This window comes from Hemitrygon akajei, chromosome 6 (assembly GCF_048418815.1).
Source record: "Hemitrygon akajei chromosome 6, sHemAka1.3, whole genome shotgun sequence".
In the NCBI taxonomy this organism is placed as follows: domain Eukaryota; kingdom Metazoa; phylum Chordata; class Chondrichthyes; order Myliobatiformes; family Dasyatidae; genus Hemitrygon; species Hemitrygon akajei.
The window spans coordinates 186,729,092-186,756,445 of NC_133129.1; the positions used below are offsets into that span (position 1 = coordinate 186,729,092).

Here is a 27,354-nt window from a genome sequence, read left to right on the forward strand (position 1 = left end):
TCCCTAGTGTTTCAGAGGCTGAGGGAAGGCCTAATTGAAGTGCATAAAAATTATGAGAGATATAGATTGGGCAGACAGCCAGAATCAAGTTTCCCAGGGTTTGTTTATATGTTATGTACAGTGTCAAATGACAGGCGGTCATGAGCTTTTACTGTCCATGATTGTTCTTGGCAAACTTTTCTACAGAAGTGGTTTGCCATTGCCTGCTTGTGGCTTTACAAGATAGGTGACCCTAGTTATTGTCAATACTCTTCAGAGATTGTCTGTCTGGTGTCAGTGGTTGCATCACCAGGACTTGTGATATGCACCAGCTGCTCATACAACCATCCACCGCCTCCCATGGCTTCACATGACCCTGATTGGAGGGCTAAACATCTGCTACACCTTGCCCAAGGGTGACCTGCTGGCTAGCAGAGGGAAGCAGTGCCTTGCACCTCCTTTGGTAGTGACATATCTCCACTGCGTCACCCATTTTCCTAGGATAAAATTGTCAAGTATAAGAAGGCATAGCTTCAGGGTGAGGGGAGGAAAGTTCAAAGAGGATGTGCAGAATAACTTCTTTTACACAGGTGCCCAGAACGTGCTGCCAGGGTAGGAGTGGAAGAAAATATGATAGTGCCAATCAGGAGGATTATAGATGCGCTTAAAATTCACATTCAAATTGTAAATATATCACAAGTAAAAAAGGTTTCAACCACTGATCTCTGCGGTCCACCACTAGTCACAGATGTCTAATCATCTTGGCGCATGGAAAGGCTCTACACGGGTAGTCAAAACTGCCCAATACATCACCGCCTTAAGCCTACCACCATTGTGGCATATACAGTGGCATGCAAATGTTTGGGCACCCCTGGTCAAAATTTCTGTTACTGTGAATAGTTAAGTGAGTAGAAGATGAACTGATCTCCAAAAGTCATAAAGTTAAAGATGAAACATTCTTTTCAACATTTTGTTTTGTACAATTTTAGAGTGGAAAAAAGGGAAAGGAGCACCATGCAAAAATTTGGGCACCCTAAGAGATTTGAGTTCTCAGATAACTTTTACCAAGGTTTCAGACCTCAATTAGCTTGTTAGGGCTATGGCTTGTTCACAGTCATCGTTAGGAAAGGCCAGATGATGCAAATTTCAAAGCTTTATAAATACCCTGACTCCACAAACCTTGTCCCAACAATCAGCAGCCATGGGCTCCTCTAAGCAGCTGCCTAGCACTCTGAAAATTACAAAAAATGATGCCCACAAAGCAGGAGAAGACTATAAGAAGATAGTAAAGTGTTTTCAGGTAGCTGTTTCCTCAGTTTGTAATGTCATTAAGAAGTGGCAGTTAACAGGAACGGTGGAGGTCAAGTTGAGGTCTGGAAGACCAAGAAAACTTTCCAAGAGAACTGCCTGGTAGGATTGCTAGAAAGGCAAATCAAAACCCCCGTTTGACTGCAAAAGACCTTCAGGAAGATTTAGCAGACTCTGGAGTGGTGGTGCACTGTTCTACTGTGCAGTGACACCTGAACAAATATGACGTTCATAGAAGAATCATCAGAAGAAAACCTTCCTGCGTCCTCACCACAAGATTCAGCGTCAGAAGTTTGCAAAGGAACATCTAAACAAACCTGATGCATTTTGGAAACAAGTCCTGTGGACTGATGAAGTTAAAATAAAACTTTTTGGTCACAATGAGCAAAGATATGTTTGGAGAAAAAAGGGTGCAGAATTTCATGAAAAGTACACCTCTCCAACTGTTAAGCACGGGGGTGGATCGATCAGGCTTTGGGTTTGTGTTGCAGCCAGTGGCACGGGGAACATTTCACTGGTAGAGGGAAGAATGAATTTAATTAAATACTAGCAAATTCTGGAAGCAAACATCACACCATCTGTAAAACACCAAAGATGAAAAGAGCATGGCTTCTACAACAGGATAATGACCCTAAACACACCTCAAAATCCACAATGGACTATCTCAAGAGGCGCAAGCTGAAGGTTTTGCCGTGGCCCTCACTGTCCCCTAACCTAAACATCATCAAAAATCTGTGGATAGACCTCAAAAGAGCAGTGCATGCAAGACGGCCCAAGAATCTCACAGAACTAGAAGCCTTTTGCAAGGAAGAATGGGTGAAAACCTCCCAAACAAGAATTGAAAGACTCTTAGCTAGCTACAGAAGGCGCTTACAAGCCAAAGGAGGTGTTACTAAGTACTGACCATGCAGGGTGCCCAAACCTTTGCTTCAGGCCCTTTTCCTTTTTTGTTATTTTGAAACTGTAAAAGATGGAAATAAAAAAGTAATCTTGCTTAAAATATTAAAGAAATGTGTCATCTTCAACTTTATGCCTTTTGGTATAATCAAAATCAGGTAATCTTTTACTTGCTTAGTTATTCACAGTAACAGAAATTTTGACCAGGGGTGCCCAAACTTTTGCATGCCACTGTATATACAGAAAGGTGCCAGAAAAGGGCCAGTAACATCATGAAGGATCCCACCTACCCCATTCATAGACTGTTTGCCCCCCTCCCATTATTATTATATATTTCAATGTAATGCCACCAATAAACAACAAATTTCATGGCATATAGCAGTGATATTAAACCTGATTCTGATTCTAATCAACACCTCCACCCACTAACCCAATCCTCTATGCCCCCAAACCACCACTACTATATAATATTTCCTGTCAGTCACCTTATGTACAGGCTCTCTTGTGCCTAGTGTCATTTTGTGGACATAGAAACTATCTATGTATGTAAGCAGTCTTATGTATTTATATTTATTGTGTTGTATTATTATTGTGCTTTTATTATGTTTGTTTTTGTGCTGCATCAGATCTTGAGTAGCAATTATTTTGTTCTCCTTTACACCTGTGTATGGGAAATGACATTAAACAATTTTGAAAAGTATCCTTTTGCTACTGCCCTTTACCTCCTATCTTAAGCCAATTTTATAATAAATTAGACAAGGATCAGCTACCATACAGGTCCTTGTCAAATGCCTTACTGCTCCATAGACAACATCTACCTCTCTGTCTTCACTGTCTTTAGTTACCTCCTCCAAAAAAATCTTTTAATCAAATTAAAGTGACAGGATTTCCCCCACACTAAGCCATGCTGATTCTCCCGGCCCACCCTGCATTTTTCCAAATGCACGTAAATTGTATCCCTCTGGATTTTCTCCAATAACTTCCCTACCTCTTACATAAGGCTCACTGGCCTTAAGTCATCTAATTTGTGCATGATACTCTACTTTATCAGGGAACAGCATTTGCTATCCCCTAGTTTCTGACACTTCAACTTGTGACTAACAAATGTTCCAAATTCTCCTTCAGGGCCCAAGGCACCTCCTCCCTCGAGTTCCTGAGCAACCTGATCTTGTTTAGACCTAGGGATTTATCAACCCTTATGTGTCCCATGGCATTGAACCCCTCCTCCACCTTAATGTTGACCATCTCCAGACTATTGGCCCTCACTGGTCTTTTCTTGGCCCCATCTTTGGTGAATACAGAAGAGAAGTATTCATAGAACATAGATCATTACAGCAGAGTGCAGGTCCTTCAGCCCACGATGTTGTACCAACCTTTTAGCCTACTCGAAGGACAATCTAACCCTTCCGTCCTACACAGCCCTTTACTTTCTGATCATTCATGTGCCTAAGAGTCTCTTAAATGTCACTAATGTACTCAAAGTAAATTTATGATCAAAGTGCATATATGGCACCAGATACATTTCCTTGTGGGCATTCAGAGTAGAAAAAGGAAATAGAATAGAATCACTGAAAAACTACACCAAGACTAACAAACAGCCAATGCGCAAAAGACGACAAACTGTGCAAGTACAAAAGAAAGTAAATAATAAATAGATAAACAAACAAAAACTGAGAACATTAGTTACGGTGCCCCTTGAAAGTGAGTTCATAGGTTGTGGAATCGAATCAGAGTTGAGGTGAGTGAAGTTATCCCCTCTGGTTCAGGAGTTAATGGTTGAGGCTATTCCTGAACCTGGTGGTGTGGTCCTGAGCCTCCTATACCTCCTGCTCAATGGCAACATTGAGAAGAGAGCATGACCTGAATGTCACTCACATCACGCATAGATTACCCCTTTGGTTCCTAAAGGCTCCCACTCTGTCCCTTGTTAACTGTGTGTTGTAGTACATTGGTTTGAAATGAAACATTGTTATTTAGATAATGAGTTGCCATTGTGTTTCATTGTGTTCTTTTGAACTTTGTATTAATTTTATCATTTCCTCTCTGCAGTTGCATCAAACCAATCTTCACTGTTACCATCCAGTAGCAGCAGAGCAGGCGAGGCTTCCAGTGGCAGTTTATCCACCAGTGCTCATAACTCAGGGAACTCCACAAGTGGCCCGAAAGGGGATTGGAAAACTGTTGGCTTGACTCCTACAAAGAAATCTTCCTCGACTGCTTTTCCATCAACATCTGATTTTCCATCGAATCCACGGCAGCAAACGGCTTCCAGCAACCTGCGACCTGCTTTTTCAGGGACGTTTACCCCAATGCCTGAGATATCCTCTGGCCCCAGAACTGGAGAATCTGCTTCTCTCACTGGTACGCAGCAGACAGGAGCTCCTGGTAAAAGTGCAGGGGACAATCAGAAGGGAGCCAGTGGCTTCACACCTTTCAGGTGGTTAAATAGTGCCTCGAACTTGCATATTAAAAACAACATGGGCACATTGAACCGGATCCCACCCAAACCAGCTCTTAAGAGGCTTGATATATCTGAATTCCCTAGAATACCAAAGATCAAGAGTCAAACCATGCAAGGTAATGGAATACCTCCTATAAACAAACTGGGGGGTGGTCATCAGAATACTCAGGCTTCAGGGTCTACGGAGCCTGCAAAGAGTGGTGAAAGACCACTCCAGGAAAGAATTCAGTCTTCTCTTGCTCTAGGCTCAGCCAACACCTCTGGTGTTTTTCCAGGAAGGCACCGAGGTCAGGGCGTAGTTTCCAGCTCATCTACACAGAGTTGTGTAAAGTTGATGAGTGGCGCAAGGTTGCCTAGCTTGGATCCATATGACCCATTTGAACCCACAGATGATGAAGTTCAACACTGTGGCAAAAAGGGCAGTAATTCGCCATTGCCAACCAATGTAAAAAGTGCAGATGATATATATGATCCTTTCGAACCCACGGGTTCTGACCCAAGTTCATCTAATTCCACACCTGAGAGGAGGGAATCAAAATGTGAAAGTGAGTCTCCAGCTTCCAGCCCTGGCAATGTCGTGCCAGTCAGAGAGGAACCCAGAGCTGACACAGTAAGCCTTTATTTTCATTCTGATGCTGCGGAGTTATCCTATGCTGAACAATCTGAACCTTGTAAAATCAAAGCAGAAGCAGAAACCCCAGCTGAGAACCCTGATGCTTATCAATCTTTTGCTATACCCTCTTTGGACTCCCACTTGGAAGCTTCTTGTGGCTCTCAGGTTCCTTCTAAGGCCAAGGATGAGATATTGAGTGCAGAGTCTGGCACGAGCAAGTGGAATAACGTGCATAAAAGCCAAATGCAGTGCAGCTTTTCAGTGTCTGAAGATGGACACAGGTCTGAGCAACAGCTAGTTAACACGGACAGCGATGGTGTTTCTTCATGTTCATTTTCTGATGAAGGGGCTTTGAAGGGCACTAACCAGACTGTTCCCACTGGAATGAGAACTGATGTAGATATCACTTCAGAAAATGAGGTAAGGGACAGAGCTGATAAAAAAGTCCACTCTCAACCAAAGGCTCGCTCGAGGTCGAGATCAAGTTCTCACAGCCGACGTAGAAGCAAGAATTTGGTCCGCGAGAATATTGGGGGCTACAGATCAAAGTCAAGGTCAAAGGAGCGGAAAAGGGTGAGATCACATTCGAGAGAACGGCGGCGATCGAAGTCCAGATCACGATCTCGGTCTAGCAGCTCTGAAAGGTACAGGAGACGGAAAGTGAAGCAGGAAAGGTGCAGGGAAAGGAGAGGACGTTCTAGATCAAAATCAAGAGAACGAAGATCAGGCAGCTCATCTTCTGATGCATCTACGGACAGCCGCAAGAAGTGGAGGAAAATCTCAGGCTCAAAGGACCACAAAGGTTCTTACAAGCACTCCCGAAGCAGCAGCGAGAAAGGCAAGAGAAGGCAGTATCGACGGGAACAGAGTCGAGAACAGTATGATAGGCGAAGGAGGCGGTCAACCTCCTGGTCAAGGGAGAGAAGGAGGTCGAGATCCAGAGATAAGAGAAAGCTATGGCCTAAATTTAGAGAGAAGACAAAGTCGTGGTCCAGATCTAGTTCTAGAGAAAGGAGATCACGGTCTAGATCCAGCTCACGGGATAAGAGAAGGTCACGGACCAGATCAAGTTCAAGGGAGAAACGAAGATCTTTTAGATATAAAGGAAAACGAAGATCAAGAACTCGATCGAGATCCAAAGAGAGAAGGAAACCAAGGGCTAGATCGAGAACTCATTCCCGGTCAAGGGATCAGAGTAGATCTAGGTCTAGAGAGAAGGGCTCACAGACAAAGTGGCATGCCCCAGAAGTTGAAAGAAGACGGAAATTTACTCAGGAGGAAGTAGTATCTAATGAGAAGGATCAAGAGCAAAAGAGACCTTCACCCTCTGCCAGGCATGAGTCTTCAGAGAAGAATGCGTCAGTGCAAGAGCTTATAATTTCTTGTAGTGCTGAGGGCTCACAGGGTGGTAACAATTTGTCTGTTGACCAGAATTCTTCTCATTCAATAAATGAGGAATCTGTGGCACACAGTGATAAAGAGCAAGAAGAACCAGAGCAGATGGAACTTCCTGAACAAAGCAAAGAGTTCATCTACGAAAGTGAGAACTTTGGAAAAGACAAGGTGGAAATTCCTGCTGTAGTTGAACCTCTTTGGGAAGGTTCGGACACACAGACAAGGCAAGCAGAAGCAGAAATAAAAATTCCAAGTATTTCCTTTGAGTCTCTCCATGTGGGGTATCCAGTCCCAGATGAGGTTTCTGTTTCCCTGATTGATCTTTGTAAAGAAAAGAAGAGTGCACCTTTGACAGTAAATGAAGAAGCCTTGAAGCCCGATGATAAACTGTTTCCCTTGCCTGTTTCAGCTACATCAGATCCAACATCTTTTGCTGAAGCTGATACTTTGAACTTTGCTAAACCAGCAATACCTGTAGGTGGTAGACCAGTGATACCTATAGATATTAAACCTGTTATACCTGTGGATGTTATACCAATACCTGTAGACGTTAAACCAACAATACCTGTAGATGTTAAACCAATTGTATCTGTAGATGGTAAACCAACGATACCTGTAGATGTTAAACCAATTATATCTGTAGACGTAAAACCATCGATACCTGTAGATGGTAAACCATCGATACCTGCAGATGTTAAACCATTTATACCTGCAGATGTTAAACCATCGATACCTGCAGATGTTAAACCATCGATACCTGCAGATGTTAAACCATCGATACCTGCAGATGTTAAACCATCGATACCTGCAGACATTAAACCATCAATACCTGCAGACGTTAAACCAACGATATCTATAGACGCTAAACCATCGATACCTGTTGACGTTAAACCAATGATACCAGTAGATGTTAAATCATCGATACCTGTAGACGTTAAACCAATGATACTGGTGGATGTTAAATCATCAATACCTGTAGACGTTAAACCAACGACACCGGCAGATGTTAAACCAATAATACTTGTAGATGTTATACCAACGATGCCTGCAGATGTTAAACCAGTTACATGTGTTGATGATCAAAAAGTATCTGTGGGCATGAGTACAACTGAGCATCCAAAAACCTCTGTCCCTCCCAGTACTGAGACAATAACAGTCACCTCCTTCAAGAGTGAGCAAGTAGAGAACTTTGCGGCAGACTTGCGCTTTGAGAAGAATGAACAGAAGCCAGAGGCAGTTTGCCCTGCTTCACACAGTGTAATGAAGCAGGAGGAAGCACGGACTGATACGGTTGGAAATGAATCATGGGAAAAAAGGCTGGGATTAGTGAAAACAGAGAGCGGTAACGAGTGCGGATTGCCGTCGACAGAACCGGTGAAAAGAAAGGCAGAGACTGAAGCAGCTTCACAAAACACTGGAGTGAAAACCAAGCCTCTTGTCAAGAGAGTAACTTGGAACTTGGAGACTGAGAAGGACGAGGCTCCCTCTGGAAGGCCTGCAAGTGAGTATGACATTTCCTTTATAGGTTAATGCACTTTATATTAGACCATAAGACATAGGAGCTGAAGTAGGCCATTTGGTCCATCAAGTCTGCTCCACCATTCCATCATGGCCTGATCTATTATCCCTCTCAACCCCTCTCTCCTGCTTTCTCCCTAGAACCTTTGACATCTTGACTAATCAAGAACCTATCAATCTCTGCTTTAAATATGCCCCATGATTTGCTCTCCGTAGCTGCCTGTGGCAATGAATTCCACAGATTCCCCACCCTCTGTTCTTCGTCCTAACTGGTCCATGCCAACAAAAATTGCAAACTAAGCTGCATTTGACCCATATCCCTTTAAACCTTTCCTGTTCATGTACCTGTCCAAGTAGCTTTCTATGTCTCAATGTCTGTTATATCACACTGGCAGAGATGAAGTAGTTTCATTCTCTGTTTCGGGTTTACAGACTACAGCAACAAGAGCGGCCAAGACTAGTAACAATATCAATTTTCAATGGTTTAATATTATCAGCATATGTCATTTGTGGCAGCAGTACATTGCAATACTTAATGCTAAAATACTGAAAATTGCAATAAGAAATTAATATATGTATAAATGAGTTATATAAGTAGTACAACAAGAGAGCAAGAGTACTGATTGAGTCTTCATGGGTTCATTGTCTGTTCAGCAATCTGATGGTGGATGGGAAGATACATTTCCTGAAATGTTAAGTGTGTGTCTTCTGTCTTCTGTACCTCCTTCTTGATGGTAGCAATGAGAAGAAGGCATGTCCTGAGTGATGAGGGTCCTTAATAATGGGGAAGAAATACTGTCGGTCTACTCTATCCATGCCTCTCATTATCTTATAAACCTCTATCAGATCTCCTCTCAGCCTCCACTGCTCCAGAGAAAACAACCCAAGTTTGTCCAACCTCTCGTTATAGCACATGCCCTCTAATCTAGACAGCATCCTGGTAAAACTCTTGTGCATCCTCTCCAAAGCCTCAACATTCTTCCTGTAATGGGGTGTCCAGAACAGAATGCAATACTCCAGATATGGCCTAACTAGCATTTTATAAAGCTGCAACTTTCTGCAACTGAAAGTTCCTGACTCTTGAACTCAGTTCCTTCACTAATAAAGGCAAACATTCCAAATGTCACCTTTGCCATCCAATCAACCTCAGGGAGAAATGGACTTGGATGCCAAGATCCGTCTGAGTATGAGCACTGATAAAGGTCCTACCATTAACAGTGTATTGTCTCTTTACACTTGACCTACCAAGGTGCAACACTTCACACTTATAGATGGGTTAAAATCCATCTGCCATTTCTCTGCCCATATCTGCAATTGATTTATATCCTGTTGTACTCTCTGCCAGTCTTCTATGCTATCTACAACACCAATCTTCATATTTACTGTAACCTGGCCACATAACCTGATGAAGGGTCTGAGCCTGAAATATTGACTGTTTAGTCCTTCCCTAGATGCTGCCTGACCTGCAGAGTTCTTCCAGCATTTTATCTGTTACCTGTGAATTGTTAGGTTAATTGGTCACTAATTATGTAGGTGAGTGGTGGAATGTGCGGGAATTGGTGAGGATGTGAACAGAGTAAAATGGAATCAGCGTAACTGGATACCTTGTATTAAAGCAGTGATATAATTGCACAGTCTCACACTGCAACACCACTTGCCTCCTAAGCTCATTTAGGGTTTTATTCAGGCAGAGGACCTGATGCACCAACCATGCAGGAAGGACCAATGCATTGGGCACAGATAATACATCCATCATCAGGAGCCAGTTGCCTCACTGTTTGGAGACTGGAGATGAAATGACAGAATGTCATAGAACCACTGTTGCCTTGGACTGATGTTCAATTGTATCTCAAAGTTCAAAGTAAATTTATTATCAATGTACGTATATGTCACCATATGCACCATATACAAGGATTAATTTCCTTGTGGGCATTCACAGAACAAAGAAATACAATAGTATCAATAAAAAACTACACACAAAGAAGTACAAACAAGCAATGTGCAAATGAAAAACTGTGCAAATAGAAAAAATAAATAAATAATATTGAGGACATGAGTTGTAGAGTCCTTGAAAATGAGTCCATAGGGTGTGCAATCTGATCAGAGTTAAAATGATTGAAGTTATCCCCTCTGGTTCAAGAGCTTGATGATTGAGGGGTAATAGTTGCTCCTGAACCTATTGGTGTGGGTCCTGAGGGTCCTGTACCACCTTCCTGATGACAGCAGTGAGAAGAGAGTAAGCCCTTGATGGTGATGTCTTTGATAATGGAGTCTTGCTTTCTTGTGGCAGCTCCCCTTGAAAAACAACAGAAGGCAACTAAAAAAGTCTTTAAGGAGGTAAAGATGGAATACGAAAGTAAGCTAGCCAATAATATTAAAGAGGATACCAGAAGTTTTTTTCAGATACATAATGTGTAAAAGAGAGTCGAGAATAGGTATTGGACTGCTGGAAAATGATGCTGGAGATGTAGTAATGGGGGGAGATCGAAATGGCAGATGAACTGTGGAAGACACTAACAGTATGGTGGAAGTTCCATGAAGTGTGCGAAGTTACCATTTCCAGGGGTAAGGTTCTTGGGAAACTGAAAGGTCTGAAGGCAGGTAGACCTTTCAGGTGGTACACCACCTGGACCAGATGGTGTACATCCCAGAGTTCTGAAAGAGGTGGCTGTAGAGATTGCGGAGGCATTAGTAATGATCTCTCAAGAATCACTAGATTCTGGAATGCTTTTGGAAGACTGGAAAATTGCAGACATCACTCAGGGTACTTGGAAGCACGTGATCAAATAGGCCGTAGTCGGGTTGGTTTCCTCAAGGGAAAATCTTGCCTCACAAATCTGTTGGAATTCTTTGAAGAAATAACAAAGGAGATAGAGATTTCTCTTACTGTCTTTTCTTTCAGTTAGTCCTGACGAAGGGTCTCGGCCTGAAATGTCGACTGTACTTCCTATAGATGCTGCTTGGCCTGCTGCGTTCCACCAGCATTTTGTGTGTGTTGCTTGAATTTCCATCACCTGCAGATTTCCTCGTGTTCCAGTATTGATTGGCTTGTCATATGAAGAGCGTTTGATGGCTCTGGGCCTGTATTCACTGGAATTCAGAAGAACGATGGGAAACCTATCGAATGGTGAAAGGCCTTGATAGAGTGTATTTGGAGAGGAGTTTCCTATGGTGGGAGTGGCTAAGTGTCTTAGAAAAGAGATTAGGATGAATCTCTTTAGCCAGAGAGTGGTTAACCTGTGGAATTCTTTGACAAAAGCAGCTGTGGAGTCAAGTCCTTACGTATATTTAAGGCTACATCCACACTAGACTGGATAATTTTGAAAACGCCGGTTTCACGTAAAAACGATAGGCGTCCACGCTATGCGTTTTTAAAAGTATCTTTGTCTACATTGAAACAGAAATTGCGGCAAATCTCCTCTTACTGTGCATGCACAGGACACATCTATGGAAAACAAGCGACCTGTCTGGTGTCGAATCTCGGTGTGGAAGTTCGCATTTGTGTAGTTACAGACTAGGAAAACTTAAAACGACAGACAGCTGTTGGCTCTCGCGCAGGAGAACTTAAAAGTAAAAAAAAACAAATACTGGGGCGTACGAAAGCAACCGACAGGGACGCGGACAGATTGACCCGGCTGATGACGAACATTGGAAAACTGACTACCTCTGTTGTATTAATAAAGCCCCTTGTTAAATGTATAAAACATGTCTGCATCAGAGTTATCTTGTATTTCCATACAATGTTACATTAGGCTGTTACACATCTATTGTCAGAGAAGTACTTGCTTAAATAGGTAAACCACCTTCATACGAGCAAGGACAGAAAACAGGGCAAAGTGAGTATACTCATTTATTCAATAAGTTATGGGTCAAAGTATTTGGTGAGTACATTTCTAACTCTTCTGGCTTCAGTCTCGTTGCCATCTGTTCTGAAATTGTTAGGTTGCGTTCAAGAAAACAATGAAATAGCACGCTGCCATCTGACAGCATTTTCAGAAGTCTCCTGTTACCCCGTCCACACTGATCTGCCCGAGCAGCATTTTTAAAAATACCCACCCTGGAAAGCGTTTCTGAAAAGCTCCAGTTTCGGGGGAAGAAAACACAGTTTTAGTGTGGACGGAGGGTAAAAACGAAGAGAAAAAGCTTCGGTTACGGATTTATCCGGTGTAGTGTGGATGTAGCCTAAGTCAGAGGTTGATAAATTCTTGATTGGCCAGGACATGAAGGAATTCGGGGAGATGGCAGGAGATTGGGGCTGAGAGGAAAAATGGATCAGCCATGATACAGACAGACAGACATACTTTATTGATCCCGAGGGAAATTGGGTTTTGTTACAGCCGCACCAACCAAGAATAGTATAGAAGTATAGCAATATAAAACCATAAATAATTAAATAATAATAAGTTAATCATGCCAAGTGGAAATAAGTCCAGGACCAGCCTATTGGCTCAGGGTGTCTGACAGTCCGAGGGAGGAGTTGTAAAGTTTGATGGCCACAGGCAGGAATGACTTCCTATGACGCTCAGTGTTACATTTCGGTGGAATGAGTCTCTGGCTGAATGTACTCCTGTGCCTAACCAGTACATTATGGAGTGGATGGGAGTCATTGTCCAAGATGGCATGCAACTTGGACAGCATCCTCTTTTCAGACACCACCGTCAGAGAGTCCAGTTCCACACCCACAACATCACTGGCCTTACGAATGAGTTTGTTGATTCTGTTGGTGTCTGCTACCCTCAGCCTGCTGCCCCAGCACACAACAGCAAACATGATAGCACTGGCCACCACAGCCTCGTAGAACATCCTCAGCATTGTCCGGCAAATGTTAAAGGACCTCAGTCTCCTCAGGAAATAGAGATGGCTCTGACCCTTTTTGTAGACAGCCTCAGTGTTCTTTGACCAGCAGACTCAATTGGTCAAATGAAATGGATAGCAGACTCAGTGGGTCAAATGGCCCTATATTCTCCTATATCTTATGCTCTTGTATTTGTTCTCAGCAGTGGGGAAGGCTTGTTGACAGCATGGACAATGTCCTGCACAGAATTTTGGATACATGTATTAGTAGTGGACACTAATCCATGGGTGGCTTGCCAACAGTCAGGTGAGCTCATAAACAGGCCTTTCTGCCCACCATGTTTGTGCCAGCCATGAAGTCCTGTCTGTACACATCCTGTTCAGAATCAGAATCAGGTTTAATATCACTGGTATATGTCATGAAATTTGTTGTTTTTCAGCAGCAGTAAATTGTAATACATAATTTTAAAAAAACTAAATTAAAATTAAAAACATATTTTAAAAAATTAAGTTGTTGCAAGGACGTGGCTGGGGACAAACCCAGGTGCAGGATACAAGCACTGAGGCAGAGTCGTTAGGCATTAGCACCACCACAAACGGAGAGCCGGTATCCAGGCGAGTCTTTATACAGAGACAAGGTTCACGTAGAGAATCCAGGAGATGATGCAGAACTTAGAACTGACAGTCCTAAACAACCATGAAACGAGGTTACTCATACAAGAGTTGACCAACGAGCTGGCAGTTCTTTGTTGTGATTCTAGGGTTTTTATCTGCAGTTACTGATGGGAAGCAGGTGTGTAAAATGCTGACTTGGGAACAATTGGAAATCAGGCAAGGGGATTTAAGGCTCAATTAAAGAGGTAATGAGCCAATAGGCTGGTCCTGGACTTATTTCCACTTGTCATAATTTACTTATTATTATTTAATTATTTATGGTTTTATATTGCTATATTTCTACACTATTCTTGGTTGGTGCGACTGTAATGAAACCCAATTTCCCTCTGGATCAATAAAGTATGTCTTTCTGTCTGTAATGGGAATTACCAGACAGGACCATGACATAAGTGGTGCTAAAAGAGTAAGAAAAACACAGCTATTGGCATCATGATGCCTTGGTGATTCCAAAGTGCTCATCCAGATAGCGTTTAAACTTTGTGAGAGTGTCTGGAGACCACCCTGTCAGGCAGTGTGTTCCAGACTTCAACCACCCATCTCAGAGGTCCTCATCCTCTCCAAACTCCTATTGCCCACTTTAAAGGTTACATTTAAGGTTATACAATACCTATGTTTAAAATCATACCATGTCTACTAGAACAAGTGATACTACAAGTGTGTTATTCTGGATGTTATTTGTTACATGATGGGAACAGGGCTTGGCTTTGAGCTATAACCTGTCTATTTGTTTGCAGGGACTCCAATGTCGTACAGGACACACAGATACAACAAAGAAAGCAGCTGGAAACCTCCAGAAACAAGTCAACCATCGAACCAAATGCCGATCTTTCAACCCCCTCCACCAAATTACATGATTCCTCCACCTGTTTTCCCTGGTCTGTTTCCACCGCAGGTTGGTGATGAGCCATACCCTGCTGCATACCTGCTCCACTGTTCAGTAGTGATGAAGGGTTCACAGCTGAAGCAGCATTTTTATTTCCTCTCTATGCAGGTTTCATTCCTGCGGTGCACAAGCATAAACATTCTAATTCACCTCTGTTCAATGAACTTCTGGTTGGATCTATACCCTCAACTTCATGACCCTTAAGTGACATCACTTGTCCTTATTACATCAAAGTGTGGGAACCTGCTCTGTACAGAATGGCTGTTCTATTCCTAATAATGTCACAGTGTCTCCACAATAAAACTACTGGAATATCCTTGCATTGTGAGAAGCACCATTCAAATGCTAATTATATTTTTCCTATATTCCTTACAGTTAAAACATATTGAACAGGCTGTCCAGTGTGAAGTTAAAATGTGCCCTTGTTAAGGGCACAACTTGGTAAGATGGTAGCCCAGGAAGCATTGTTTATTCGGAGAAACAGTGCAGAACAGGTTCTTCCAGCCTAGCAAGCCACCTATTGAATCAGAGCCTAATCAAGGGACAAGCTACAATGACCAATTAACCTAATAACCAGTATGTCTTTGGACTGTGGGATGAAACTGAAGCACCTGGAAAAAACACATGCTTATGGAAAGGATGTACAAACTTCTTACAGAGGACGAATAAACTCTTCTCAGGCTTCCAGCCGGGTGCAGCTATCAACTACAACTGACGTTTCAATGGCAAACTCTGCTATCTTCTTTAGGGATGTTGTCTGGGTATGTCTAGTCCAGTGGTATATATATCCCCGTCGTCCATCCCTCCAGATTGATTAGTCCTTATCCAATCAAATTCCATTGTCCCACCTTGTTTACAGTTGAATTCCAGTTCTTACTTAGAACGACACCTCCGTCTTTTTTAAAATTTTATTTCTCTAGTATTAATTCAATGGCTTCCTTTACCAGGCGCACCCAAAAGCCATTGGCACAGCACAGTAGTTTTGTACTGTTAAAGTCAATCCTGTGTTCTGCTAATGCTGATTTCCCTGGGTAACCCAAACAGATACATCTCATGTGCTCCTTGATGCACGTTCCCCATCTGGCCAATATACGCTGCTCCGTATTCACAGGGAATCCTGTAAACGCCAGGCGACCTGAGTCCCAGGTTGTCTTTAACCCACGTATGCTGTGATGGGCCAGATTAATTTTCTTCATCTTGTAGCCGTTCTGTAGGAGCGTCATGTGTAATCGTCTAATTTCCATGGAGAGACTCCCTAGGCCCTTAAAAGGGCTGACAGAAAAACCAGGAAACCTAATGAGCAGGAACCCGTCACTACTGCCTGTCTTCCCTATATTTCCACACTTTCTGAAAGGATTGTCAGGATTCAGAAGAAATACCGGATTAATACCATCCACAAACCCATAAGGAAGCTCAAATCACAGCTTATGGGGATCAAAGACGACCTGGGACTCAGGTCTGCTGGTGTTTACAGGATTCCCTGTGAATGCGGAGCAGCGTATATCAGCCAGACGCGATGCACGGTGGAAACCCACATCAAAGAGAACGAGTGTTACCTGGAGAAATTGGCAGTCGCAGAACACTGCATTGGCAATGGCCGTAGGATTGACCTCAATGGTACAAAACTACTGTGTCGTGCCAATCGCTTTTGGGAAAGCCTGGTAGAGGAAGGCAGTGAAATAAGAGAATTTTAACAAAGACAAAAGCCTTGCTCTAAGAAAGAACTGGAATTCGATTGTAAATAAGGTGGGACATCAGAAGCCTGATTGGATGAGGACTAACCAATCAGGAGGGACAGACTAAGGGGGTATAAATACCACCAGAGTAGACATACCCAGGCATCATCCCTGAAGAAGATGGCAGAGTTCATCATTGAAACGTTAGTTATAATTGATACCTGTACCCAGCTGGAAGCCTGAGAAGAGTTTATTCATGATATACAGCCAGAATGCACTAGATCCTTCCTCTTCTTACAGAACACTGGAATTGAACGTTTGATGCCCCAGGCTGGAATAGTGTTGCACTAACTGCTACACTACTATGACATCCCATTTCTAATGGGTTATCACCCTGAAACTATAATTATATATGTCTCCCTCTTCCCCTCCCCCATTCCACTGCATCCTCCCTGTCCCCCTCCCCCATACCCCACCTCTCCTTTCCTTTTCCCTCCCTCTGTGCCTCTCTCTTGCCCCTCTCTCCCCACTTCTGCCTCTCTCTCCCCCTCAATCTTCCCTCTGTCCCTGTCCCCTCCTCTCTCTGTCCCCCTCTATGCCCCTCTGTCCTCCTTGCTCTCCCCCCTCCTCTCTCCTCCCTCCTCTCTCCTCCCTCCTCTCTCCTCTCTCCTCTCTCCTCTCTCCCTCCTCCCTCCCCCCTCCCCGCCCGCGCATTCTACCTGCCTTGCTGTCCAGCATTGGCTGAGCTTATTTTGGATGTTTAGCATCTGGTTTTGGATTTGAGGCTTGCAGTTCAAATTGGATTGGTTGTTATTGTCACACGCACTGAGTTACTGTGACAAACTTGTTCTACATACCACTCATACAGATCATTTCATTACATCAGAGCATTGAGATAGTGCAAGTTAAAACAATAACTGAATGCAGAATAATTAAAAAAAATTTAAATAGGGATAAAGCTCTTCCAGCCCTTTGGAGCGCACCAGCCAGCAACCCCAATTTAACCCTAACCTAATCACAGGCCTGGTTAAAGATGCAGAGTAAGGTAACAGAGACAGTGTAGTGCAGGCAGGCAAGGCAATAATGAGGTCAAGAGTCCATTTTATAATACAAGGAGACCCTTCTGTACTCCTATAACAGTGGGGTAGAAGCTGTCCCTTGAGTTTGCTGGCATGTGCTTTCAGGCTTTTGTATCTTCTGTCTGATGGGTGAGGGAAGTAGAGAGAACGTCCAAGGAGGACGGGCTCTTTGATTATGCCGAGCTGTGCCCATGGAGGGGAGGCTAGTTTCTGAGACCATGACATGAGACTTAGGATCAGAATTGGCCTCAACTTTGCAGTTTATGCATTATGAAAATGGTACTGAGTTGTGATACATTTAGAAGGTTTCTGCTATGTACCTGACCTCATGTAGTTTCTCTGCAAATCTTAATACTTCCTGGCTTCATGTAGTTTCCCTGCAGATCCTAATAATTTCCGCCAATTGTGTTTTCCAGTTTTCTCCTACAACCTCTAACCTGCCAGTTCATTGCATTGTTCCCAACTAGAAGGGGCAGTGTCAGTGCCTGTAATTCATCAGCTGACCACCAGAGGGTATGAGATTGCAGGGATTGACTTGGTTACTTAAGGTGAACCTTGTATCCAGTCCTGGGCCTGTAGTCAGGGAGAATTTTGTTCTGTGAATTTGGTGTGACCCCACTTGAATGTATATTTGAGCGTGAGCAGGGATCTATCTCACCATGTTGGGTCTTTCATTAAAGTCCAGTACAGTGGACAGTTCCTTGCTGCTTGTTTGCAAGGGCTTTCGCTTGATAATACACTCAGTGGCCACTTTATTTGGTACAAAAATAGAACTCAATGTGGTCTTTTCCTGCTGTAGCCCATCCACCTAAAGGTGAGACGTGTTGTGTGTTCAGAGATCCTCTTCTGCACACCACTGTTGAAATGTGGGTATTTGAGTTACTGTCACCTTCCTGTCAGCTTGAACCGGTCTGCCATTCTCCTCTGACCTCTCTCATTAATAAGACATTTTTGCCCACAGAACTGCCACTCACTGGATGCTTTTTGTTTCTTGCACCATTACCTAAAAACTCTTGAGACTGTTGTGCATGAAAATCCCAGGAGATCAGCAGTTTCTGAGATACTCAAACCACCGCGTCTGGCACCAACAATCATTCTATGGTCAAAGCCATTTTGATCACGTTTCTTCCGCATTCTAATGTTTGGTCTGAACAACAACTGAACCTCTTGACCATGTCTGCACATAGCTGCCACATGATTGGCTGATTAGACATTTACATTAATGAGCAGATATACCTAATAAAGTAGCCACTGAGTGCATTTTATTCCCGAGTGTTGAATTTGACCCATTTCAGTGTCTATGACTACTGACCAATATTGAATGTAGCTTGCTCCTTGTTCTAATAACGTGCATCATCTCAACTGTGCTGGTCACCCATTCCCCAGCCCAAATAATTGGCAGTGTTGGGGCAGTTGAGAAGGGCACCAAGGTGTCCTGTGTGAGGGGGTGGTGGCAGCTGCTGCCATTGTGTCCCTACTGAGCCATCTGCTTCTTCACAGCAGCGTGTCAAATGGGTCCAGGCCTGGTTAAGTGTCAAGACACGATGAAGGCCAGTATGTGCGATGTCCAGTGAAGAGGGCCCTTCTGTGAACTTTAGGAACCAGTCTTCTTCTTAAGGTCATCACTCCTACTGGGAAGTAGACCACCAACAGCAGCTTGACAGAATCCTCTGTCAGGGCCAGTCTTTCAAATTGTCCCCAGATAGCCCATCTTAAGATTCTTCCCCTACCACAGATGAGGCTTTGGAGCTTTTGTTGGTGTGTCTGTAGCTCTGGGATTTTATGGGATGGAGTTGCTAGCCCCATGCCCTACCCTCCTCCTTGGGATCGCCCATATTGAAGTTTTGGGAACCAGTACTTGAGGTTTTTGTTAATGGAGCCATGTAGAGACTAGCCATGGTGGGTAGCGTCTGCTCTTGGTGCACTGACATTACAGGCATTGACTGAAGCTCGACATGAATGCCTGAAATGATAACACTGTCTCTCCAAACACACTGCCTACCTTGCTGAGTTTATTTCAGATATGCAGTATCTGAATTTTTTTTTTGCTTTTGGGGCATGCAGTTTGATTGGAATTGGTTTATTAATGTCACACGTACTGGAATACATTGAGATGCCTGTAACTTGCTGCCTCAGTACACAGTGCCTGCCCATCATGTCACTCTTCACTGTCTAAAATGGATGTTGTTTACATGGACTTTGACAAGGTCCCATGTGGGAGCTTCGTCAAGAAGGGTTAATCGCTCAGCATTCAAGATGAGGTAGTAAGTTAGATTAGGCATTGACTTCAAAGAAGAAGCCAGATAGTGGTTACCTCTCTGACTGGAGGTCTGTGAATAATGGAATGCCACAGGGATCGGTGCTGGGTCCATTTGTGCTTGTTCAGCAGATTTGGTGATGACTCCAAGACTGGGGGTGTACTGGACAACAAGGAAGACTATCAAAGCTCACAGTGGGACCTGGACCCTTTGGGGAAAATGGGCTATAGTGTTCTATGAATTGATAACTAAAGGATTTTTTTCTTTTGTTCCTGCAGGCTTTCAACCAACTCAACATGCCGCCTCCATTCATGCCACCATTCCCACCACTGCATCCTCCACCCTACGCACCAGTCAGCCAGCCAGCCCCCCCGTACATCATGCAGGGGAACATCCCACTGATCGGCTCCACTCCAGTGCCTCCGTTACTTCCACAGCCCACCTACCAGGCTGGGACGGTTCCTGCTTCAACACCAGCTCCAGAACCACACGTGTCGCAAGTGGAAGGGAACCTGGATGCCGATAACAAAACCAGTGAGGACAAGACTCAGAATGAGAATGTAAGACAAAAAGAAAATTAGGTCATTCAGCCCGTTGAATATGCTCCACCATTCCATCACTGCTGATTTATTAAACCTTTCAACCCCATTCTCCTGCCTTCCCTCTACAACCTGTGACATCCTGACTAATCAAGAACCTATTAAATATAGGCTCCACTTTAAATATATCCAATGACGACCTCCACAGCTGTTTGTGGCAATGAATTCCACAGATTCACTACCCTTTGACGAAAGAAATTCCTTCTTATCTATGTTCTAAATGGACATCCCTCTACTCTGAGGCTGTGCCCTCTGGTCTTAGACTCCCCCACTATAGGAAACATCCTCTCCACATCCACTCTGTCTAGGCCTTTCAATAGTCAATAGTTTTCAATGAGATTCCCCCTTCATTCTTCTAAACTCCAGTGAGTTGATGCCCAGAGCCATCAAATACTCCTCAAACATCATTGACCCTTTTTCATTCACAGAATCATTCTCATGAACTTCCTCTGGTTCCTCTCCAATGTAAGAGATGGGGGACAGAAAGAGAGAGGGAATGTTTGGGAAGAGAGAGAAGAAGGGAACATGTAAGGGAGAGAGTGAAAAGATGAGTGCTGGTGATACTATATTCAGCTGTCACAGCCTACTAATATTACCCTCTGACCTGTTACCTCTCGTCACCCCCAACACCAGAATCCTCCGCTCACTCTCTTACACCTGGCACGGTAGCATCGTACAGGCCAGTGACCAGGGTGCAATTCCACCCACACGGTCACAGGGACAATGTACAAACTCAGCAGTGATAATTGTATCCCATTTGCAGGTGTTTATCAATGCTTCACTAATTGCTACGCTATCGTGCCAGACCCAGTTTGCTTCATTATTTATAGGTTTATTGGTTTATTAGTGTCACATGCACAGAGATACAATGAAAAGCTGGTTTCTACCGATCAAATCATTACACAGTGCATTGAGCTAGAACAAGGAAATACAATATTAATGCCAAATAAAGTGTACAAGCTACTGAAAAAGTGCAGAACAGGTAAACAATAAAATGCAAGATCGTAATGAGGTAGATCGTGGCCAAGGGTCCATCTTATCGTACAAGAGGTCTGGTCAAGAGTCTCTGAGGGGTAGAAGGTAGAAGCTGTCCTTGAGTCTAGTGGGTCATGCTTTCAGGCTTTTGTATCTTCTGCTGAATGGGGGGGGGGGGGGGAGGAGAGAGAAGAAAAACTGGGTAAGGTCTTTGATTTTGCTGGCTGTTTGACTGAGGGTGCAAGAGATATAGACTGAGTCCATTAAGGGGAGCCCTTGTGTCCTGGCAACATCCTTGTAAATCTTTTCTGCACTTCTTCCAGTTTAACCACATCGTTCTTATACCAGGAAGACCAAAACTGTAAACAGTTGATCAGACTCACCAACGACTTATACCAGAAAATAATGTTCCAGCTCCTATACTCAGTACCTTGACTGATGAAGGCCAGAGTGCTGAATGCTTCACCACCCTGTCCATCTGTGACACTGCTTTCAATGAATTATACACCTGTACACCTCAGTTCCTCTGTTTCATTACACTGCCTAGTGCCCTACCAGGTACTACACTAAAATGCATCACCTCACACTTCATTGAAATCCATTTGGCACTCCTTGGCCCACTTCCAATATCAACCTGTAATCCACGGGAAATAGCTTCTATTGTAGTTCTTCAAGTTGTGTATTAATTCACATAATGTGGATGAGCTCAGCAGGTCAGGCAGCATCTATGGATGGGACAAATCCCTTCATTGGGACTGGAAAAGAGGGGGAAGATTTTATGCGTGATGTTGAGTATTATTTCTTGTTTAATTGTAGAATGATATTCTTTATTATTTGTTAGTTTATGAGTTTATAAATGTCACATGTATGAAGATACAGTGAAAAGCTGGTCTTGCATCCTTCTTATACAGATGAAACCATTATACAATGCATTGAGCTAGAACAAGGAGAAACAATAACAGAATAAAGTGTTACAGTTACAGTGGGATAGAAGCTGTCCTTGAGCCTCCTGCTACATGCTTTCAGGCTTTTGTACCTTCTAGCCGATGGGAGAGACCATGAGATACAGGAACAGAATTAGGGCATTTGGCACATTGCATCTGCTCTACCATTTCATCATGGCTGATCCAATTTTCCTCTCAGCCCAGTCTCCAGACTTTTACCTGTATCCTTTCATGCCCTGACCAATCGAGAATCTATGAACCTCTGCCTTAAATATACATAAGGACTTGACTCCACAGCTGCCTGTGGCAAAGAATTCAACAGATTCACCACTCTCTAGCTGAAGCGATTCATTCTCATCTCTGTTCTAAAAAGATGTCCCTCTATTTTGAGGCTGTTCTTGGACTCTCCCACCATAAGAAACATCCTCTCCGCATCCACTCTATCGAGGCCTTTCACAATTCAATAGGTTTCAATGAGGCCCTAGAGCCATTGAACGCTCTTCATAAGACAAGCCATTGAATCCTGGAATCATTTTCGTGAACCTCCTTTGAACCCTCTCCTGTTTCAGCACATCCTTTCTAAGATAAGGGCCCAAACCTGCTCACAATACTCCAAGTGAGGCTTCACCAGTGCTTCTACAAAGTTTCAACAATACATCCTAGCTTTTATATTCTAGTCCTCTTAAAATGAATGCTAACATTGCATTTACCCTCCTCACCACAGATTCAACCTGCAAATTAATCTTTAGGGAATCCTTTTGCACTTCAATTTTTTTTTGTAATTTCTCTCCATTTAGAAAATAGTCAACACTTGCATTTCTTCTACCAAAGTGCATGACCATACACTTTCTGACACTGTGTTCCATCTGTAATTTCTTTGCCCTTTCTAATCTAAGTCCTGTAGCCTCTTCCTCAAAACTACCTGCCCCTCCACCTATCTTCATATCGCCTGAAAACTTTGCAACAAAGCCATCAATCATCCAAATTACTGACATACAACTTAAAAAGAATCGGTCCCAACACAGACCCCTGTAGAACATCACTAGTCACCGGCAGCCAGACAGAAAAGGTTATCTTCATTCCAACACTTTGTCTCCTGCCAATCAGCCAGTGCTTTATCCAAGCTAGAATCTTTCCTGTAATATCATGGGCTCATAGCTTGTTAAGCAGCCTCATATGTGGCACCTTGACAAAGACCTGAAAATCCCAAGTACACAACATCAATTGGTTCTCCTTTGTCTAACCTGCTTGTTACTTCTTCAAAGAATTCCAACAGATTTGCCAGGCAGGATTTTCCCTTGAGGAAACCATATTGACCACGGCATATTTTAACATTTGCCTCCAAGTATCCTGAGACCTCATTCTTAATCTGGCCTATAGTTTCCTTTCTTCTCCCTCTCTCCCTTCTTGAAGAGTGGAATGACATTTGCAATTTTCCAGTCTTAATTACTAATGTCTCATGATCTCTTCAGCCACCTCTTTCAGAACCCTGAGGTGTACTCCATCTGGTCCTGGTCCAGATGTCTTATCTACCTTCAGACTTTTCAGTTTCCTAAGAACCTTCTGTCTAGAGAAGGGAGAAGAGAGAATGTCTGGGGTCGTTGAACATGTGCCCATTTCTCAGATATGGCTGGCTGATGATGATGATGGAACAGCACAGCATGTGCCGCTCATGGTGGAATAAGCGTTATTCTGTCTTGTCAGTGGTTTTCACTGGGGTGAATCCATGTTTAAAGTTTATCTATTTTCTGCTCTTTGAAACTTTGCTTCTAGTCAAGGACTTTTCTTGTGTGTTGTCTTTCTCAGTACACGGGGAGAATGTACAGCCTGTTTCAAAGAGCCTGTGATATGAATAGTGAGCTGCTCAGACCTGTAGTTCAGAAAGGGAGAGAGGCTGTCCACTCCTAAACAGTATCAATTATCTCCAGTCACACTCCTGGGGTAGTTAACATTTTCACTATCTCTCCAGTCACTCTCCTGGCGTGGTTAGGGTTTACACTATCTCTCCAGTCACACTCCTGGGGTAGTTAACATTTTCACTATCTCTCCAGTCACTCTTCTGGGGTAGGAAGGTTTATGATTGTCTACAAAAGGTGCTAATATTAAACTTTCCTTTCAGTATATCAAGAAATTGCACGTGCAGGAGAGAGCTGTTGAAGAGGCAAAGTTAGCATTAAAGCCGTATTACCAGAATAAGGAGATCACCAAAGAGGAGTACAAAGAGATCCTGCGTAAAGCGGTACAGAAGGTAAGACCTGGGTGCATCAACTGTTGGATGGGTGGTGGCAGCTGGTCCGGATATCTGATCACTGTAGACGTTCATAGTGGGGAATCTCCAAACCATCATTGAACCAGTGTTTGTTAGGGTTTGTTAACTGTTTAGTTGATCATTAAATTTAAAAGTGAGGGAATGTGGCTGTTTTGAGAATTTGAAAATAGAAAATGATCCTTCTCCAGTCAAAGTATGAAAGTCATAGAGAGGCAGAGTGTGTACCAGAATGACCGTGGAGTGGTGGGGTGTGTACCAGAATGACCACCAGTCTTCTGCTGTCCATTGGAAAGGGAAACCTCTGTCCTGGTCTGGGCCAGCCCACCTCTTCCTATCTGTTCTACTGTGCCAGCTGGCTAAAGCCAACATTCTTCACTTGAGTTTGATTGTCGGAGTGTTATAGAGGTTGAGTGGGGAGCTGAGGCTTCAGCTCAAGAGGCAGAGACTGAGGTCTTCTGTTAAGTTATTCTTTCATTCTTTCTGATTGCACAGTTCGAGAGGTGGTAATGGCAGTCAGGGCAGTGGTGTTCTCCTCTTGTTCAATGTGGGAAGTCTGGGTGTCCTCCAGTGCCCCTGATGATGAAGAAGAGCTTCAGGCTGCAGCTTCTTACAGATGGTATTAGGGAGCTGGAGCTGGATAACCTATGGATCTTTCGAGAGCCTGAGAGGGTAATTGACAGGAATTACTGATTGGCATTCACATCTAGTTTGCAAGAGGCAGCTAGCTGAGTGCCCATCAGGAGAGAGTAAGGACTAGGCAGACAGTGCAGGGTGCAATGGTCGTTACCCTCAATATTAAGTATATCCTTTGGATATGGTTGGAGGGACAACCTACCAGGGGAAAACCACAGCAGTCCTGTCTCAGTGATTACGAGAAAGGTTGATGAAGGAAAGGCTGTGGGCGTTGTCTATGTAGACTGTAGCAAGGACTTTGACAAGGGAAGATGGTCCAGAAAGCTGAGTCACTTGACATTCAGGATGAGGTAGTAAATTGAATTCAACATTGTCTTTGCTGGATAAGTCATAGAGTGTTTGTAAATGGTTGCCTCTCTAACGTTGAGTCCTGTGGCTAGTGGTGTGCTGCAGGAATTGGTGTTGGGTCTGTTGTTTATCATCTGTATCAACGATCTGGATGATAATGTAATAAATTAGATGAGCGTATTTGCAGATGACACCAAAGTTGGGTGAGGAGAACTATCAAAGCTTGCTACGGGATCTGGACCAGCTGGAAAAATGAGCTGAAAAATGGCAGATGAAATTTAATGCAGACCAGTGTGAGGAGTGGCACTTTGGGAGGACAAACCAGGGTAGGGTTTACAAGTTGAGTGGTAGGACACTGAGGAGTGTGGTAGAACAGAGGGATCTGGGAATTCCCTGAAACCTTGTTCCAGTAAGACAGCAGTGCACTTGAATGCAGTGACTTCAATGGGGTCAATCAAAGTCTTATTGTCTTTTTTTTTAAGCATATCTGTTATGGTTGCAAGACTGTGCTGGACATTAAGGAGTCTACCCCATCAGCCAGTTGCTTGGTGGTGAAACTAAAGGAGCTGGATTGGTTGCGGATTGTATTGCTGTCTGTGTCAGAGAGGAGTTGGTGCATGAAAGTGGTGTGGACATTAATAACGTAGAATACTGCAAGTTTGGTTCACTGTTTCATTGGTGAACGACGGGAGAGCTGCATAGCCTCGGTCGTAGCAAGGACTAGGCCTCAAACTGTGGTTTCACTATTTTCAGTGAGAGAGGCATTGGAGTCGCTATGGTCCACCAGAGTACTGGAGGTGGTGTGGCGTGATGTCAGTGCTACCCACAATGTTCGCATAGCAGGAGACAGGATGTATCATGTTCAACAGCAGACTGCTGCAATATTCATGGACTCAGTGACTTGAACTATTTTTTTTGTGTGACTATTTTACTGCTATCTTGTATGTGCCTTGTACTGTGAATGACTGTTGGTAATGTGTTCTGCACCTTGGCCCCAGAGTAACACTTTCATTGGGCTGTATTCATGTATGGTTGAATGACAATTGAACTTGAACTTAAAGTTGGTGTCACAGGTAGATAGGATTGTAAAGAGAATTTTTGGCACATTGGATTTTGTAAGTCAAGGCATTGAGTACAGGAGTTGGAATGTTATGTTGAAGTTGTATAAGACATTGGTGAGGCCTAATTTAGAGTATTGTGTGCAGTTTTGGTCACCAACCAACAGGAAAGATAGCAGAAAGCTTAAAAGAGTGTGGGAAAATATACAGGTAATGTTGCTGGGACTTGAAAACCTGAGTAATAGGGAAAGGCTGAATAGGATAGGGCTTTTTTCCCTGAAATGTAAGAGAATGAGGGGAGATTTGATGGTAGTATACAAAATGATGGGGGATATAGATAGGGTAAATGCTTGCAGATGTTTTTCCCTCAGGTTGGGTGTAGAGTTCATAGGTTAAGGGTGAAAGGTGAAATATTTATGGGGAGCCTAAAAGGGAACATTTTTGCTCAGAGAGTGGAATGAGCTTCCAGCAGAATTAGTGAATGCAGGTTCAATTGTAACATTAAGAGAAGTTTATTTAAGTATGTGGCAGTGGTATGGAGGGCTGTGGTCTGGGTGCAGGTCAATAGGACAAGACAGTTAAGAGACAACCAGTTACTATGGGTCCACAGTACATATAAGGTCTTCAGCAAACTTCCCTCACCAGTTACTGTGGGTCCATAAGGCTGTAAGACATAGGAACAGAATTAGGCCATTCATCCCATTGAATCTGATCTGCCATTCCAGATCCCACTCAACCCCATACACCTGCCTTCTCACCACATCCTTTGATGCCCACTGATCAGGAAACGATCACCTTCCGCCTTAAACATACACACGGACTTCCACCGCAGTCTAACATGGCAATCCACAGATTTACTCTCTCTAGCGAAAAAAAAATCATCCTTAGCTCTGTTCTAAAGGGTCGTGAGGCCGTGCCCTCTGGTTCTGGATACCCCCAGCGTGTACAGGCCCAAAGCTGCCAAATGCTCCTCATATGTTAGCCCCTTCATT

General features: G+C 43.5%; 1 protein-coding gene across 4 annotated transcripts in view; it reads left to right on the top strand.

Annotated features, from left to right (window-relative positions):
• The window catches only part of phrf1 (PHD and ring finger domains 1), a 179,922-nt gene that overhangs the window by 146,080 nt on the left and 6,488 nt on the right, over positions 1 to 27,354 (top strand). For all 4 annotated transcript variants that reach the window (XM_073049972.1, XM_073049973.1, XM_073049975.1 and 1 more), the window contains 4 exons: positions 4,234 to 8,154; positions 14,375 to 14,532; positions 19,815 to 20,096; positions 24,174 to 24,302. In XM_073049972.1, the coding sequence (XP_072906073.1) occupies positions 4,234 to 8,154; positions 14,375 to 14,532; positions 19,815 to 20,096; positions 24,174 to 24,302 (4,490 nt within the window). The remainder of the gene's footprint in view (positions 1 to 4,233; positions 8,155 to 14,374; positions 14,533 to 19,814; positions 20,097 to 24,173; positions 24,303 to 27,354) is intronic.